This window comes from Calidris pugnax, unplaced genomic scaffold (genome assembly GCF_001431845.1).
Source record: "Calidris pugnax isolate Ruff unplaced genomic scaffold, ASM143184v1 scaffold196, whole genome shotgun sequence".
Classification (NCBI taxonomy): domain Eukaryota; kingdom Metazoa; phylum Chordata; class Aves; order Charadriiformes; family Scolopacidae; genus Calidris; species Calidris pugnax.
This window is the reverse complement of record NW_015091042.1, coordinates 6,510,700-6,524,885: the sequence shown is the minus strand read 5'-3', so window position 1 is coordinate 6,524,885 and position 14,186 is coordinate 6,510,700. Positions and strand designations below refer to the sequence as shown.

The 14,186-nt window shown below is 44.3% G+C and overlaps 1 protein-coding gene across 2 annotated transcripts in view; it reads left to right on the top strand.

Annotated features, from left to right (window-relative positions):
* The first annotated feature begins 1,204 nt into the window (after positions 1–1,204).
* The window catches only part of MARCH8 (membrane associated ring-CH-type finger 8), a 77,409-nt gene continuing 64,427 nt past the window's right edge, over positions 1,205–14,186 (top strand). Inside the window, exon 1 of one of the 2 annotated variants that reach the window (XM_014956297.1) lies at positions 1,205–1,385. In XM_014956297.1, the coding sequence (XP_014811783.1) occupies positions 1,290–1,385 (96 nt within the window). In that variant the 5' untranslated portion in view covers positions 1,205–1,289. The remainder of the gene's footprint in view (positions 1,386–14,186) is intronic. The other variant, XM_014956295.1, reaches the window with a different exon arrangement.

The window sequence follows — 14,186 nt, the reverse complement described above, 5'->3', positions numbered from 1 at the left end:
GTGTGTGCTTTGTCCATTGAGCAGGCTCATGTCTGTACCTCCCCTCTTTATTCCCAAGCTCTGGCGAAAGCCAAGGTGAAGTGTGAGCCAGCAGGGGAAATTGTGGCTTGCTTTTGTCCTTGCTGTTTCAAACTAGCTCTTTGGCTCGTCTGTACCTGCATCAGAAGAAGTCCTACTGAGGAGAGGCTCAAGAAGCTCAGTGGCTTCTCGGTACCAGTGTGTGTAGAGAGGGAATTCTGCCATTCTGTGAAAAATCAGTGTTTGTCCTATGCCCCAGAAGGAAGATGCTTTATGCCCTTTATATCTTACCTTTTGTGATTATGGATGTGTTTCGTTGTCCACATTTGAAGTAGAAGTGCAGAGGAAAAATACTGTTCATTCTCTTCCACGCATTTGTGGCAGGTTACATTCCAAATAAACTCTCCACGGTCCTCCATGTTTCAAAAGCTTTTTGTTTAATGTAACTTCACTAATCTAATAGAAGGTATGGCTGATTATGCCTGCCTTCCAGATTAGCGTTGCAAATTTTGGCTAATTTGTGTCTATCACTGTCTTTCCTGTGTGTAATGCTTCCCTGTTGTATTAGCAAAAGAAGGATAAAGTGCATGTAGTTCAGTGGATTCCCGATCCCTAGCAAGGGATTTTGATTATATTATTCTCTAATAGCCTTAGGAAAAGAACAGCTCACGTGATGCGTTTTTCTAGTGCCAGCTGGTATGTGTTTATATGAATTGCTGGAGCCAAATGCAGGACACTGACCGTTTTTAACCAAAGCTACGGAATTCAGCCCGATTCAGTACGATGCCCGAAGGGGTTTGATCCCACGTGGAGGGGGGTTGGCAGCTCAGGAAACCACCTGCCTGAGCTTTGCTCTCTGCACCTCCGCTGTTCTTCAGCACATTCAGCTGTTCTTCCTCCTCCTCCCAATCCACGCAGACCAGGGCGTCATCCCTGCCCTCTGAATGCTCTTGGACCGCTTTCAGGTCTGGCTGATAATTTATTGATCGATTCATTTGCCTTAAATTGTGCTCTGACGTGGTTCTAGCTCCTTCAAACTCCTGTGTCATTTCTCACCAAACTCTCTCCTGTTCAGAATCCAGAGAGAAAATAAGAGGTGCACCATGTTCCAGTGGATGGCTTAGCTTTGGTTTAGCAATAATTGCGTTTCAAAGTGCTTTAACATCATCTAATATTTTTATTTTTTAGGTGCAAGGCCTGAGAATGGCACCGAATGAGCACTGCCTTCAAGCCTCCTTCCTGTAAATGATAGGACCAAACAAGACGGTGTGATGAACATGCCACTGCATCAAATCTCTGTCATTCCAGCTCAGGATGTTACCTCTTCCCGAGTCTCCAGGAGCAAGACCAAAGAAAAAGAGGAACAGGTACTGTCAGATATGCTTGAAGTTATCTAAGTATAAAACAATCAGGGTTATCAAATCAGACCCAATTCTGATCCAGAGCCCCGACTCCTGCCATGATTGCTGCTTTTGGTGGAGATGGATGTTCCCAAATTACCTCTTTATTTTCATATTTGTCATTTTAAAGCAGCTGGTTGCAAAATACTGGAAATTATTGTTGAGTAACTTCTGCAAAATGCAAACTAATATTCTCTAATTTGCATAAGAATTCAAGGCAGATGGGGGTTTTGGATGATGGCTCTAGTACCATTGTCACAAAAACTGTTATAGGTGTATTTTACCTTTTTACAAGAAAAATAGTATGGGATGTGAACCTTTATATGTAGCTGTGCAGCCTGTGTTCTTGGCAGCACCTATGAACTGTGCTGGAATCATAGAATGGTTAGAGTTGGAAGGGACCTCGAAGATAATCCAGTTATAACCTAGGGCAGGGGGTTGGAACTGGATGATCTTTAAGGTCCCTTCCAACCCAAACCATTCTGTGATTCTATAAGATACAGAGCAGCACAGGGAGCGAGCGTGATCCTGTGTTGAGAAAATCTGCTGAGCAGTTGTAGATGGTTTTCGTGCCCTAGGTAACATCTGCTGGGGAAGAGAAGGACAGTAGGTAAAGCTGAGAAAGAAGGCATTTGCATTTCGGTTTTGTAACTTTGGTACAAAGTCAGTCAAACTTCAGTCCTTTCACATTCCAGTTGTGTAACTTTACATTGCACAACTCAGCTCGCTGTTATTTCTCTGCGTTGTGGATGGCCTAGGCACAATTCTCATGGATTTCTGCAAACACATATAATAGATATTCTGGAACAAGTGCAGCATTTCACAGTTGAAGTGCCACGGGTTGTCTTTCCTTTACTGTGTAATAGAAACGCTCCCTGAAGCCTTTTCTGTGCAAGAACAACAGTAAGCGCCGAGAAGAAATGTGTACACTGTGGTCTTAAAATGTTTTGAGTTGTACAGAGCCGCTTGCTAATCTGAGCAAAATCAAACAAACCCCAAGCCACAAATCAAAACACGAATCAAAACCAATACTACTACTTCAGAGATAAATAATGTAAGTTTGCTTTGTAATACCAGGCGTATCCTTAGCCCAAGTGCCTTGCCAGGTGTGTGCTTTGTCCATTGAGCAGGCTCATGTCTGTACCTCCCCTCTTTATTCCCAAGCTCTGGCGAAAGCCAAGGTGAAGTGTGAGCCAGCAGGGGAAATTGTGGCTTGCTTTTGTCCTTGCTGTTTCAAACTAGCTCTTTGGCTCGTCTGTACCTGCATCAGAAGAAGTCCTACTGAGGAGAGGCTCAAGAAGCTCAGTGGCTTCTCGGTACCAGTGTGTGTAGAGAGGGAATTCTGCCATTCTGTGAAAAATCAGTGTTTGTCCTATGCCCCAGAAGGAAGATGCTTTATGCCCTTTATATCTTACCTTTTGTGATTATGGATGTGTTTCGTTGTCCACATTTGAAGTAGAAGTGCAGAGGAAAAATACTGTTCATTCTCTTCCACGCTTCTGGTCAAGAAGCTCTTGGGTTTCAGGTTAAGGCTCGACTGGATTTAGTAATGATTTTTCTTGCTTCACAAGCAAGTTTTCTGGGGCAATAATTTGTGACTAACAGTGAAGAATCCTTATCACCTTTATCGTTGCGATCCAGTTTCTCAGATTGGGTGATCTATAGTCCCTGGGCATGGGCTTATAGCAGATGAACATGTAGATTAAATACCCGTGGAAGTCTGAGGCAAAAATGCTATGGAATTTGAAGAGATGGTAAAAGGCAAAGCTCCTGCCTACTGGTTCTGTTTTAAATCCTCGGTGATGTGTATACACAGCAGAGCCTGGTAGATTCTGCTTCAGGTTAGTGTCATTTTCCAGATTTGAAACAGTTGAGAAGTGGGGGTCACAGTGTTTCATGGGACTTCATCCATTTCCCCAGTAAAAATGGGGAAGGTCACAAAGGGATTATTACTCTTGCATTTAACTCAGATGAACTGTTAGCTTTAAGGGCTATTAATAACCGTCATTAGCTTCTTACTTATCCTTCACTAGGAATAGCCTCACACTTACCTAATTTAAGAGAGAGTCACTCTATTGTTTGCGAGATGCTATATCCACCCCTGTTTGGTGGGTGGTGACATTTCCTAACATCTTAACGTATCCAGGAGTTAACAGCTCTCAGGATTTGGACTGGAAATGAGAAGCCAGTGCTGACACGTGGCTGAGGTGTTGCTCTGGTTTGGTTTGGCCCCGGCATTGCCTGTTGGAGGGCTTTGTGCCTCTCTTGCCAAAGCAGACTGATGGGTACCACAAGTTCTCAGTAAACGTTACTGCAGTGAGTGCAGCTCCCTGAGCAAAAGCTTCTCTGCTGCTCTTCTGAAAATGAGTGAGAACTTCACAACCGTGGCCTCCTGTGCTGTGATCTCCATGGATCTCCATTTCCCCAGTAAAAATGGGGAAGGTCACAAAGGGATTATTACTCTTGCATTTAACTCAGATGAACTGTTAGCTTTAAGGGCTATTAATAACCGTCATTAGCTTCTTACTTATCCTTCACTAGGAATAGCCTCACACTTACCTAATTTAAGAGAGAGTCACTCTATTGTTTGCGAGATGCTATATCCACCCCTGTTTGGTGGGTGGTGACATTTCCTAACATCTTAACGTATCCAGGAGTTAACAGCTCTCAGGATTTGGACTGGAAATGAGAAGCCAGTGCTGACACGTGGCTGAGGTGTTGCTCTGGTTTGGTTTGGCCCCGGCATTGCCTGTTGGAGGGCTTTGTGCCTCTCTTGCCAAAGCAGACTGATGGGTACCACAAGTTCTCAGTAAACGTTACTGCAGTGAGTGCAGCTCCCTGAGCAAAAGCTTCTCTGCTGCTCTTCTGAAAATGAGTGAGAACTTCACAACCGTGGCCTCCTGTGCTGTGATCTCCATGGATCTCCTAAGTGGATCAGGAATGGACAGGATCAGTGACTGAATGAGAGAGGGTGAGATGTTGGTGCAAGTCATTTTGGGTGCGCGGGGCTCTTTCTTCTCAATGGCCTGCACCTGGGGGGCAACACTGAGTTGTCATCAAAGATCACATAGCGTTTATTACAGCATGAGATGAATGTTCTAGTCAAATTTAAACTTGCTAATTCCACTTGATCGTCCCACCCTGAGCAAAAGCTTCTCTGCTGCTCTTCTAAAAATGGGTGAGAACTTCACAACTGTGGCCTCCTGTGCTGTGATCTCTGTGGATCTCATAAGTGGATCAGGAATGGACAGGATCAGTGACTGAATGAGAGAGGGTGAGATGTTGGTGCAAGTCATTTTGGGTGCGCGGGGCTCTTTCTTCTCAATGGCCTGCACCTGGGGGGCAACACTGAGTTGTCATCAAAGATCACAAGGAATGGACAGGATCAGTGACTGAATGAGACAGAGATGTTGGTGCAAGTCATTTTGGGTGCACAGGGCTCTTTCTTCTCAATGGCCTGCGCCTGGGTGGCAACACTGAGTTGTCATCAAAGATCATGAATCATAGAATGATTAGAGTTGAAAGGGACCCCGAAGATCATCCAGTTATAACCCAGGGCAGGGGGGTTGGAACTGGATGATCTTTAAGGTCCCTTCCAACCCAAACCGTTCTGTGATTCTATAAGATACAGAGCAGCACGGGGAGCGGGCATGATCCTGTGTTGAGGAAATCTGCTGAGCAGTTGTAGATGGTTTTCGTGCCCTAGGTAACATCTGCTGTGGAAGAGAAGGACAGTAGATAAAGCTGAGAAAGAAGGCGTTTGCATTTTGGTTTTGTAACTTTGGTACAAAGTCAGTCAAACTTCAGTCCTTTCACATTCCAGTTGTGTAACTTTACGTTGCACAACTCGGCTCGCTGTTGTTTCTCCCCGTTGCGGATGGCCTAGGCACAGTTCTCATGGATTTCTGCAAACACAAATAATAGATATTCTGGAACAAGTGCAGCAAGTTGAAGTGCCATGGGTTGTCTTTACTGTGTAATAGAAACGCTCCCTGAAGCCTTTTCTGTGCAAGAACAACAGTAAGCGCCGAGAAGAAATGTGTACACTGTGGTCTTAAAATGTTTTGAGTTGTACAGAGCCGCTTGCTAATCTGAGCAAAATCAAACAAACCCCAAGCCACAAATCAAAACACGAATCAAAACCAATACTACTACTTCAGAGATAAATAATGTAAGTTTGCTTTGTAATACCAGGCGTATCCTTAGCCCAAGTGCCTTGCCAGGTGTGTGCTTTGTCCATTGAGCAGGCTCATGTCTGTACCTCCCCTCTTTATTCCCAAGCTCTGGCGAAAGCCAAGGTGAAGTGTGAGCCAGCAGGGGAAATTGTGGCTTGCTTTTGTCCTTGCTGTTTCAAACTAGCTCTTTGGCTCGTCTGTACCTGCATCAGAAGAAGTCCTACTGAGGAGAGGCTCAAGAAGCTCAGTGGCTTCTCGGTACCAGTGTGTGTAGAGAGGGAATTCTGCCATTCTGTGAAAAATCAGTGTTTGTCCTATGCCCCAGAAGGAAGATGCTTTATGCCCTTTATATCTTACCTTTTGTGATTATGGATGTGTTTCGTTGTCCACATTTGAAGTAGAAGTGCAGAGGAAAAATACTGTTCATTCTCTTCCACGCTTCTGGTCAAGAAGCTCTTGGGTTTCAGGTTAAGGCTCGACTGGATTTAGTAATGATTTTTCTTGCTTCACAAGCAAGTTTTCTGGGGCAATAATTTGTGACTAACAGTGAAGAATCCTTATCACCTTTATCGTTGCGATCCAGTTTCTCAGATTGGGTGATCTATAGTCCCTGGGCATGGGCTTATAGCAGATGAACATGTAGATTAAATACCCGTGGAAGTCTGAGGCAAAAATGCTATGGAATTTGAAGAGGTGGTAAAAGGCAAAGCTCCTGCCTACTGGTTCTGTTTTAAATCCTCGGTGATGTGTATACACAGCAGAGCCTGGTAGATTCTGCTTCAGGTTAGTGTCATTTTCCAGATTTGAAACAGTTGAGAAGTGGGGGTCACAGTGTTTCATGGGACTTCATCCATTTCCCCAGTAAAAATGGGGAAGGTCACAAAGGGATTATTACTCTTGCATTTAACTCAGATGAACTGTTAGCTTTAAGGGCTATTAATAACCGTCATTAGCTTCTTACTTATCCTTCACTAGGAATAGCCTCACACTTACCTAATTTAAGAGAGAGTCACTCTATTGTTTGCGAGATGCTATATCCACCCCTGTTTGGTGGGTGGTGACATTTCCTAACATCTTAACGTATCCAGGAGTTAACAGCTCTCAGGATTTGGACTGGAAATGAGAAGCCAGTGCTGACACGTGGCTGAGGTGTTGCTCTGGTTTGGTTTGGCCCCGGCATTGCCTGTTGGAGGGCTTTGTGCCTCTCTTGCCAAAGCAGACTGATGGGTACCACAAGTTCTCAGTAAACGTTACTGCAGTGAGTGCAGCTCCCTGAGCAAAAGCTTCTCTGCTGCTCTTCTGAAAATGAGTGAGAACTTCACAACCGTGGCCTCCTGTGCTGTGATCTCCATGGATCTCCTAAGTGGATCAGGAATGGACAGGATCAGTGACTGAATGAGAGAGGGTGAGATGTTGGTGCAAGTCATTTTGGGTGCGCGGGGCTCTTTCTTCTCAATGGCCTGCACCTGGGGGGCAACACTGAGTTGTCATCAAAGATCACATAGCGTTTATTACAGCATGAGATGAATGTTCTAGTCAAATTTAAACTTGCTAATTCCACTTGATCGTCCCAAACTCCCTCCTGTCTTCTGCTCTAGAGGAGCTACCTTCTTGTCTCCAAGCTGCTGTGTGCTCAGTGGGGATGCTGTGGTCATCTCAAACATCTCTAGGTGCTTCTAAAAGCTGTCATCTTGGAGATACTGTGACTACTTAATTTTGGATGAAATTTTTTGGATCATTTTTGGATGAAATTATGGTGAGAGAAGTACGTTGTGCTTCATCTTGCTAGATTTCTCCTGCCTTCTTAATGATCTCTCGCATCCTGTACCAGGAAAGGCAGTATGGCCTATTGATTCAAATAAGGCATGTCTTACTGGAAAAGCAGGACTTACTTGAAAAACAAGGGGGGAAGAAAAAGGCAGTAGGTGCATTTGCAAGAATTTTTAGTCATAAATCAGTACAGATCATTGATGTAAAGGGGCGTGCTTTACGTTGTTGAATCCAGCATGACACTTGGAGAGTTATTACATTCTTTCTGAGGTACAGAAGCACTCCGTGACCTTTTTCATTCACTTCTTTGGACTTTGTGCTGTGAGTGTGGGCTCTGACTGGCTGAGCTTGATCCAAATACTCAGGCGTTTGTAAGGCTGTGTGTGTGTTTGGGTTTGCTTGCCCACTGAACCAAATCATTCATTAAGCAGCCGGGCTTCGAACCCTTTGAGAATTTCACCCCTTCTTATTTTTATACTGAGGTTTTTTGTGTTTGTGTGTCGCCATGTAGCATATTAACACTGTGCCTGGCATTATGCCTTTGTTAAATTGGCTTTGTGTGGAAACTGGTTAACTACTGAAGGATTTTTGTCTGAGTATCCTTTAACTTTTCCGTGGGAAGCAGAACGTGTCCCTTGCTCTGCTGCTTATAGGCTTGGCCACAAAGTGGGAATTGCAAAGTCCTTTTCTGACAATTCAAACCACAGCTTTTACTTGGCATGTTTTTTTTCAATAGATCATAAAGCATTTCTCAGGAAACACTGATGTTGCACTTCCTGCTTTTTATAAAGTAGCAGTTAGACAATTTTTTGACAGAACAGACAACCTGTGACAGAAGAACCCCTGAAGAGCTGCAGGGAAAATGCTTTAATTTCTACAGTCTTGGGAGCAGGTGGGAATATCTCCTAGATATCTCCCTAATGTATCTCAGGATACACCAAATGAGTGGGAAGGTTGTAACATCCTTCTGAATTGTGTCTCTGCAACGATGCTGTCGTGCATCAGCCTAAACCAGTCCAAACCACAACAGCGTGGTATTTCCATGACTGATTTCTATGCTAAAACAGAGGTTTTAGTACAAGCCTGTGCAGGAGCAGGTGCCTGAACGTACTCTCACTCTGATTACCTTTAGCAGGTCAAACAGCATAGTGAGGAGTGCTGAGTAAATAGGAAAGTCACTTGAAAAACTGCTTTACACCAATTTACAACACTTTGCTGTTGCTGTCAGGTGCTCCTGTGGACATACTCTCGCGGGGCATTGCCTTTTTCTTTACTCCTACAAAAATCTTGGTGTCTGGGGTTGGTGTCAATGCCTGAGGTGCTCCTTCTGCCCCTGCCTTCTCCTGGGTTGCCAGCATTCCCACCCCTCACCACCTTGGGGGCATTCTGCTTCTCTCCCATGTGTTCCTGGCAAGAGCATCCCTCATCTCCCCTTCCATGTGGTACCTGGGGAGCTGGCAAGAAACTCACAGCAAGTGGCCAGGCCGGGATTAAACCCGTGGAATTTGGGATTTAATTAGTTTGTCTCTTACTGCCCTGCTAGAACGGTGTTGGGAAGTCCCTCGGGTGCCAGCGCCGTCCTTCCTCCCATCTGTCAAAGAGGGCTGGCACTGATTTGTGAAGGGATACAGGTCTATGGATGCTGGAGGGGTTTGTCGCTAGACCCTTTGAGGTGATGCTTTGCCAGTTCTGCTGAGCTGGCCCAAAGCTCTGCTGGAGAACGTGGTGGGCATGGGGTGTGTGGAGAGCAGAGGATCTTTTCACCTGCAAGGTAGACATCGTTTCATCTCGGCCACGGCAAACGCGCAAAATGCTGTCCCCTTCCCAAACTTGTCTTTTTTTGTGTGTGTTTGCGTGCAGGATGGGAAGCTGGTCCTCTCAAGTCCTGCTCTTGGAAGCTCACAGCATGGTGCTCCCCAGCAAAGCCCAGAGAAGGGGGCAGAGAGGAGGGAGGAAGAGGATGGGATGACGATGGGGATGGGGTGGGGGGAGCTGCTCCTGCTTGAGTGGTCCTAACACACCAAAAAAGTGGGATCATGCTGTTTGATTCTGCATCACGTTTGTCTTGGAGCAGGCACAGCGTGTGTGTGTGAGGAGAGGAGCAGATGGCTGCTGAGTGGAGATGCCTTTCATAATTCAGACTGCGGGAAGTGGTTTCTGAGAGGGATTTGAAAGAGGAGAGGAGAAAACCCTTTCTTTTAAAAATGCAGTAAACACGATAAAAACTCCCAGCAGCTGATAGAGCAGCAGAATTTCGTTTCATGCAGCCACACTTCAGAGAAGAAACTGTGGAAGTTTCGGGTTTTGCTGTTTGTCTGTAATCAGACTCATTTAGATACAGTCTGTGCTTCGATACCATCTGCTTATTGCTTTGGTGTCCCAGGACCAGAAACTTAGAGTTAATTATTATGATCTGTAGCTGTTACATTAACCTGAATTCTTAAACCACCTCTCTGAGATTAACACAATCTCTGTCTAGCTTTTACTAGCAGTTCCCTTGAACAAGCTGAGAGTCATTCTTTGAAAAATATCATTTCCTGAAAGAAGGGTTGATGCTGTTTAATTACGTGATACCCACGTACGTTTTGGTGGTGGTGTTTAGCGGGTCTGTTGATGTTTCTGGTGTATGTGGAGGTGCAACAGCTTTTCTATGAAGGGAGCCCTGGATCTGAGCTCATTATCTTAGAGTTCATATTTTTTTTTCTCCCCTAGCAAAAGCATGCTTGTTTGTTTGCATGAGAAGTGTGTGTCAGCCGTGATCCCACAGCGAGGTGTATGTGTGTATAAATATCTGTACAGAGCACCTCTGAACTCATCACAGCTCCACAGACACAGGTCCAGGTCCTACTCAAACTTTGCAGCGATGTCCATCATCCAGTGGCTATACTGTTGCTTTAAAGTGATGCTGTTGGGTTCCTCCAAAATTGATTTTTACAGTTCTTTGGTTTTTTTAAAGGTAATTTCTCTAAGTGAGAGACGCCAAAAGTACAGGGCTTTTTCTCCTGTGGAATGTTTTCCCTCCTACATTGCGAGTGACTGTTGGTTTGCTTTTTCAGACAGGTGTGTTTCTTTACTTCATGAAATACTTGAAGTAGGTTGGGTTTGGGGTTGTTTGGGGCTTTTGGTTGGGGGTTGGGTTTGGGGTTGTTTGGGGCTTTTGGTGGGGGTTTTGTTTAGGTTCGGTTTTTTTTGTTTTTTTTTTTGAAGGAAGAGCAAAGATGAACAATCCTGCCAGGCAGGTGTGCTGTGGTGTGGTACCCTGAAGTACTTGGGCTTCAGAGTTTTTACAACTGTCTAGACTTCAAGTTGCTGATTTCCCTTTAAACCTTGTACCCAGACAGTTTAAAGGCTTAACTTCTGACTCAGAAGTTATATATAGGTTTAAATTTCCACCCCTGATGATGAACAATCCTGCCAGGCAGGTGTGCTGTGGTGTGGTACCCTGAAGTACTTGGGCTTCAGAGTTTTTACAACTGTCTAGACTTCAAGTTGCTGATTTCCCTTTAAACCTTGTACCCAGACAGTTTAAAGGTTTAACTTCTGAGTCAGAACTTATACATAGATTTAGATTTGCACCCCTGAACTTCAGTAATTCTGCTTGGCCTTTATGCTATTTACGAAGAATTATTGATGGGGATAAGGGGAAGTTATTCTTTAGCAATCTCTCCCCCATGCTTTGCTAAAATCTAGTCTCAGAGGATTATAGCCTTCGGAGTCAACAGTCCTCACACCTGGAAACAAAATCCACCTGTGGGATCTATGCAGCTCCTTGTGGTCCCAGAAGTGACAGTCTCTCATCTGCTACTAAACAGGTTTCTCTTTTGTAGCACACATTGCTCCTGTTTTAAGGAGCTGCTTGTGGAGATTTTTCATGACAGCCACAATTCCAAGCACGTTTTTACTACTGAGCAAGGCCAAATGTGTGTTCGTTGAGGTCAGTGGCTAAAATTCAGAATTTCATTGTCCAGGAGTCAATTTGACATCTTCAAAGCTGAAGGGAAGGAGTGGGATCACCTGTTTGTGGAGGTTTAAGTTTATTTACAACCCAATTCTCTCTTCTTGGAAATAAGCACTACTTTGATGTTGATGCAAATGACTAAAAATGGCCTGTTTATAATTTTTTTTTTTAATTTTATTGTATATGCCTGAATGTAGACTGCATCTGATTCTATGAGCATGGAAAAAGGTTTTGGTATAGGTTTAACTTTAGAACACTTTCAGCAGTAAGTTTGTATCTTATGCTGAGGTTTCTCAGGGATCTTACTGCCTCGAAAGATAACTGCATTTCCTACACTTAAGTACTTACACCTTGGAAAATCACTACTTTAGACCTCACAGACATGGAAGTATTTATGTCTATTTATCTCTAAAAAGTCAGACATACTGCTTTTTTCTAACTCTCAAGTCAAGTTCCCTCTCTGTGTTAACTGGATCTAATGTGTGGTTGTGTTCATTTAATTAAGTATATTGTACTTAATATCTCAATGAACCTGTGGGGTGTTTGGAGGATTTTTTGGCTCCACTTTTATTTTTAAACTATACACTAAATTGCTTTAGGTGTGGAAAAATTATTTGCTGCTTGATGTTCTTGAATTAGCTTATAAGCAGACATTTGTAGTTGTTACCTGCTTGACTCAGGCACTTCCAATAGGAGATGAAACCTTTGAGATCTACGATATCTTCATATAAAAGCCAAAAGACTTTTTTTGCCTTTGCTTTCACCTTCAAGCCCATTCTTTGAGGAAAAAAGAGGAAAGAAAAAAAAAAAAGTGTCTATGTTCCGTTCCTTATTTAATGTCTCTTCAGCACGTTGTTTGTGCCAAATGCTGTTCCTTTAGTTAATACGCTGTGACGTTGGAAAGCATCTCAGTCCACAGAGCGTGGGACTGAGAGTTATCTTTTGGTTGTGATTCTGTTGTGGTTTTGTAACCACATTCCTATTGCAAACAAACCCAGAGATCTTGGCCATGGGTAGGAAAAGTATCAGAACTGTGTGTTTCTTAATGGGTCTTTCAATTCATCGATTCTCCTGATCTCTGAGGTTATATTCTAGGTTTATACGTTACCGTCTACGTACAGGATTGTCTGGGCAATAAATCCTCAGCTTTAGTAGAAATTTTGATCTTGTCCCAAAGGAAACGGGTTTCTGTGGCGTGTCAGCTATTTTCAGTCATTGTTATTGTATTTATGTAGGGTTGTCTGCCGTGTTTACGCTTCATCCCAAACTTCTTGGATAAGTTTCAGTGTGCCCAGGAAGTGAGGCAACAGCACATAATGACGTAATTAAATGCCATCACACACGCACATACTTAATTTATCCGAGAGATTGCTGCTCCCGGACGCACCAAATTTCTTTCCTAACCAAGAGGTGAAGGCTGCCAGGAGTAATTTGGAGTGAAGAGTCGGGAGATGCCTCCCTGCAAGCCGGGATTGTCCCCTCGCTGTGTGAGGCACCACTTCTCAGCACCCTTTATGCTGACGTTGAGCAGGAGCCCCTCCTGGGAGCCCCTACCTTCCTCTGACACCAGTGTCCAGCCCCCTGTGCCCCATTCAACACAGAATTGCCTGGGTTGGAAGGGGCCTTGCACATCATCAAGTCCAACCATCAACCCAACACTGACAAAAACCATCACTAACCCGTGTCCCTCAGCACCACGTCTGCCCGGCTTTTAAATACCTCCAGGGATGGTGACTCCACCACTGCCCTGGGCAGCCTCTTCCAATGCTTGATAACCCTTTCAGTGTAGAATTTTTTTCTAATTTCTGTCCTAAACCTCCCCTGGTGCAACTTGAGGCCGTTTCCTCTTGTCTCAAATTTCCATCTTCCGGCTGGCCTGCTGGCAGTCACTGCTTCAGCTGCTTCATGCTTCAGTTCTTTGCCTACAGGGTTGTATCAGGAGGGTTGTACACATCACCTAACACGTGTGACGGGCTTGAGATTTGCAGGCAAAGGTGCAAAGAGCAGCGGGTGATATTAGGAGATGGGAAACTTGCAGAGCAGATGAGGTGGGGGAAGTCCTCGAGATGCTGTTCCTAGTTCAGGTGTGCTTTTGAATGGATAGCGTCACGGTGACAGCGGTGAAGTAGGAGATGTTGAGGGCCGAGTTGTGAATTCTGCACATTCATGGTGGTAGATCAAAAGAGAGGTGACCTCAACCTGCAGGACCAGGCTTGGAGCCAGTTGGGCAACAGATCTAGTAGGCTTGAGCGCACAGGAAACTGAGAACTGGGAATAAATATTAGAAACAGCCCAGCACACCTGAGATCACGGCTCCTGAGGATGCTGATTAAGCTGTAATTCTTTATATGCTGTAATTCCTGTATGGGTGGTTAAAGTGGACCTAATTCATGAGGCTGGTGAAGAAATGAGTGCGGCAAGGAGAAGTGGTGTGCAGTGGAAGTGTATGTGATGCTCATAGTCAGGTGTGGTGATTTTTCCCTTTTTTCCTCTTTTTGCAACGAAGTAGATGGTCTTTCTTCTGCTAGCCGATCTTTGTATTAGCCATTTAATTAATTGACTTGTTTCTGTTGAGCTGTCAAAAATGGACATTAAAAGCTTGCCCGTGTTATACTGCAAATCTGTGCAGAGGCAGGTTATTCTTTGAAAAAGGGTTTTCTGAGCCAATATACTCTCCTGTCTTCTGTGCTTTGTCACTAGAAAAGCAATAAATGAGTTAGAAGAATGGCATCCCCTGCTGTCCCTTCTCATTTTCATGCTATTTCAGGAGATAGCCTGTTTCAGAGGTGCCTCCCAAGTTTGGTCTCTTGTGAAGAATCTCCCATGCTAGATTTGTGCTGTGTGGAGGATGTTAACCTCTATTTA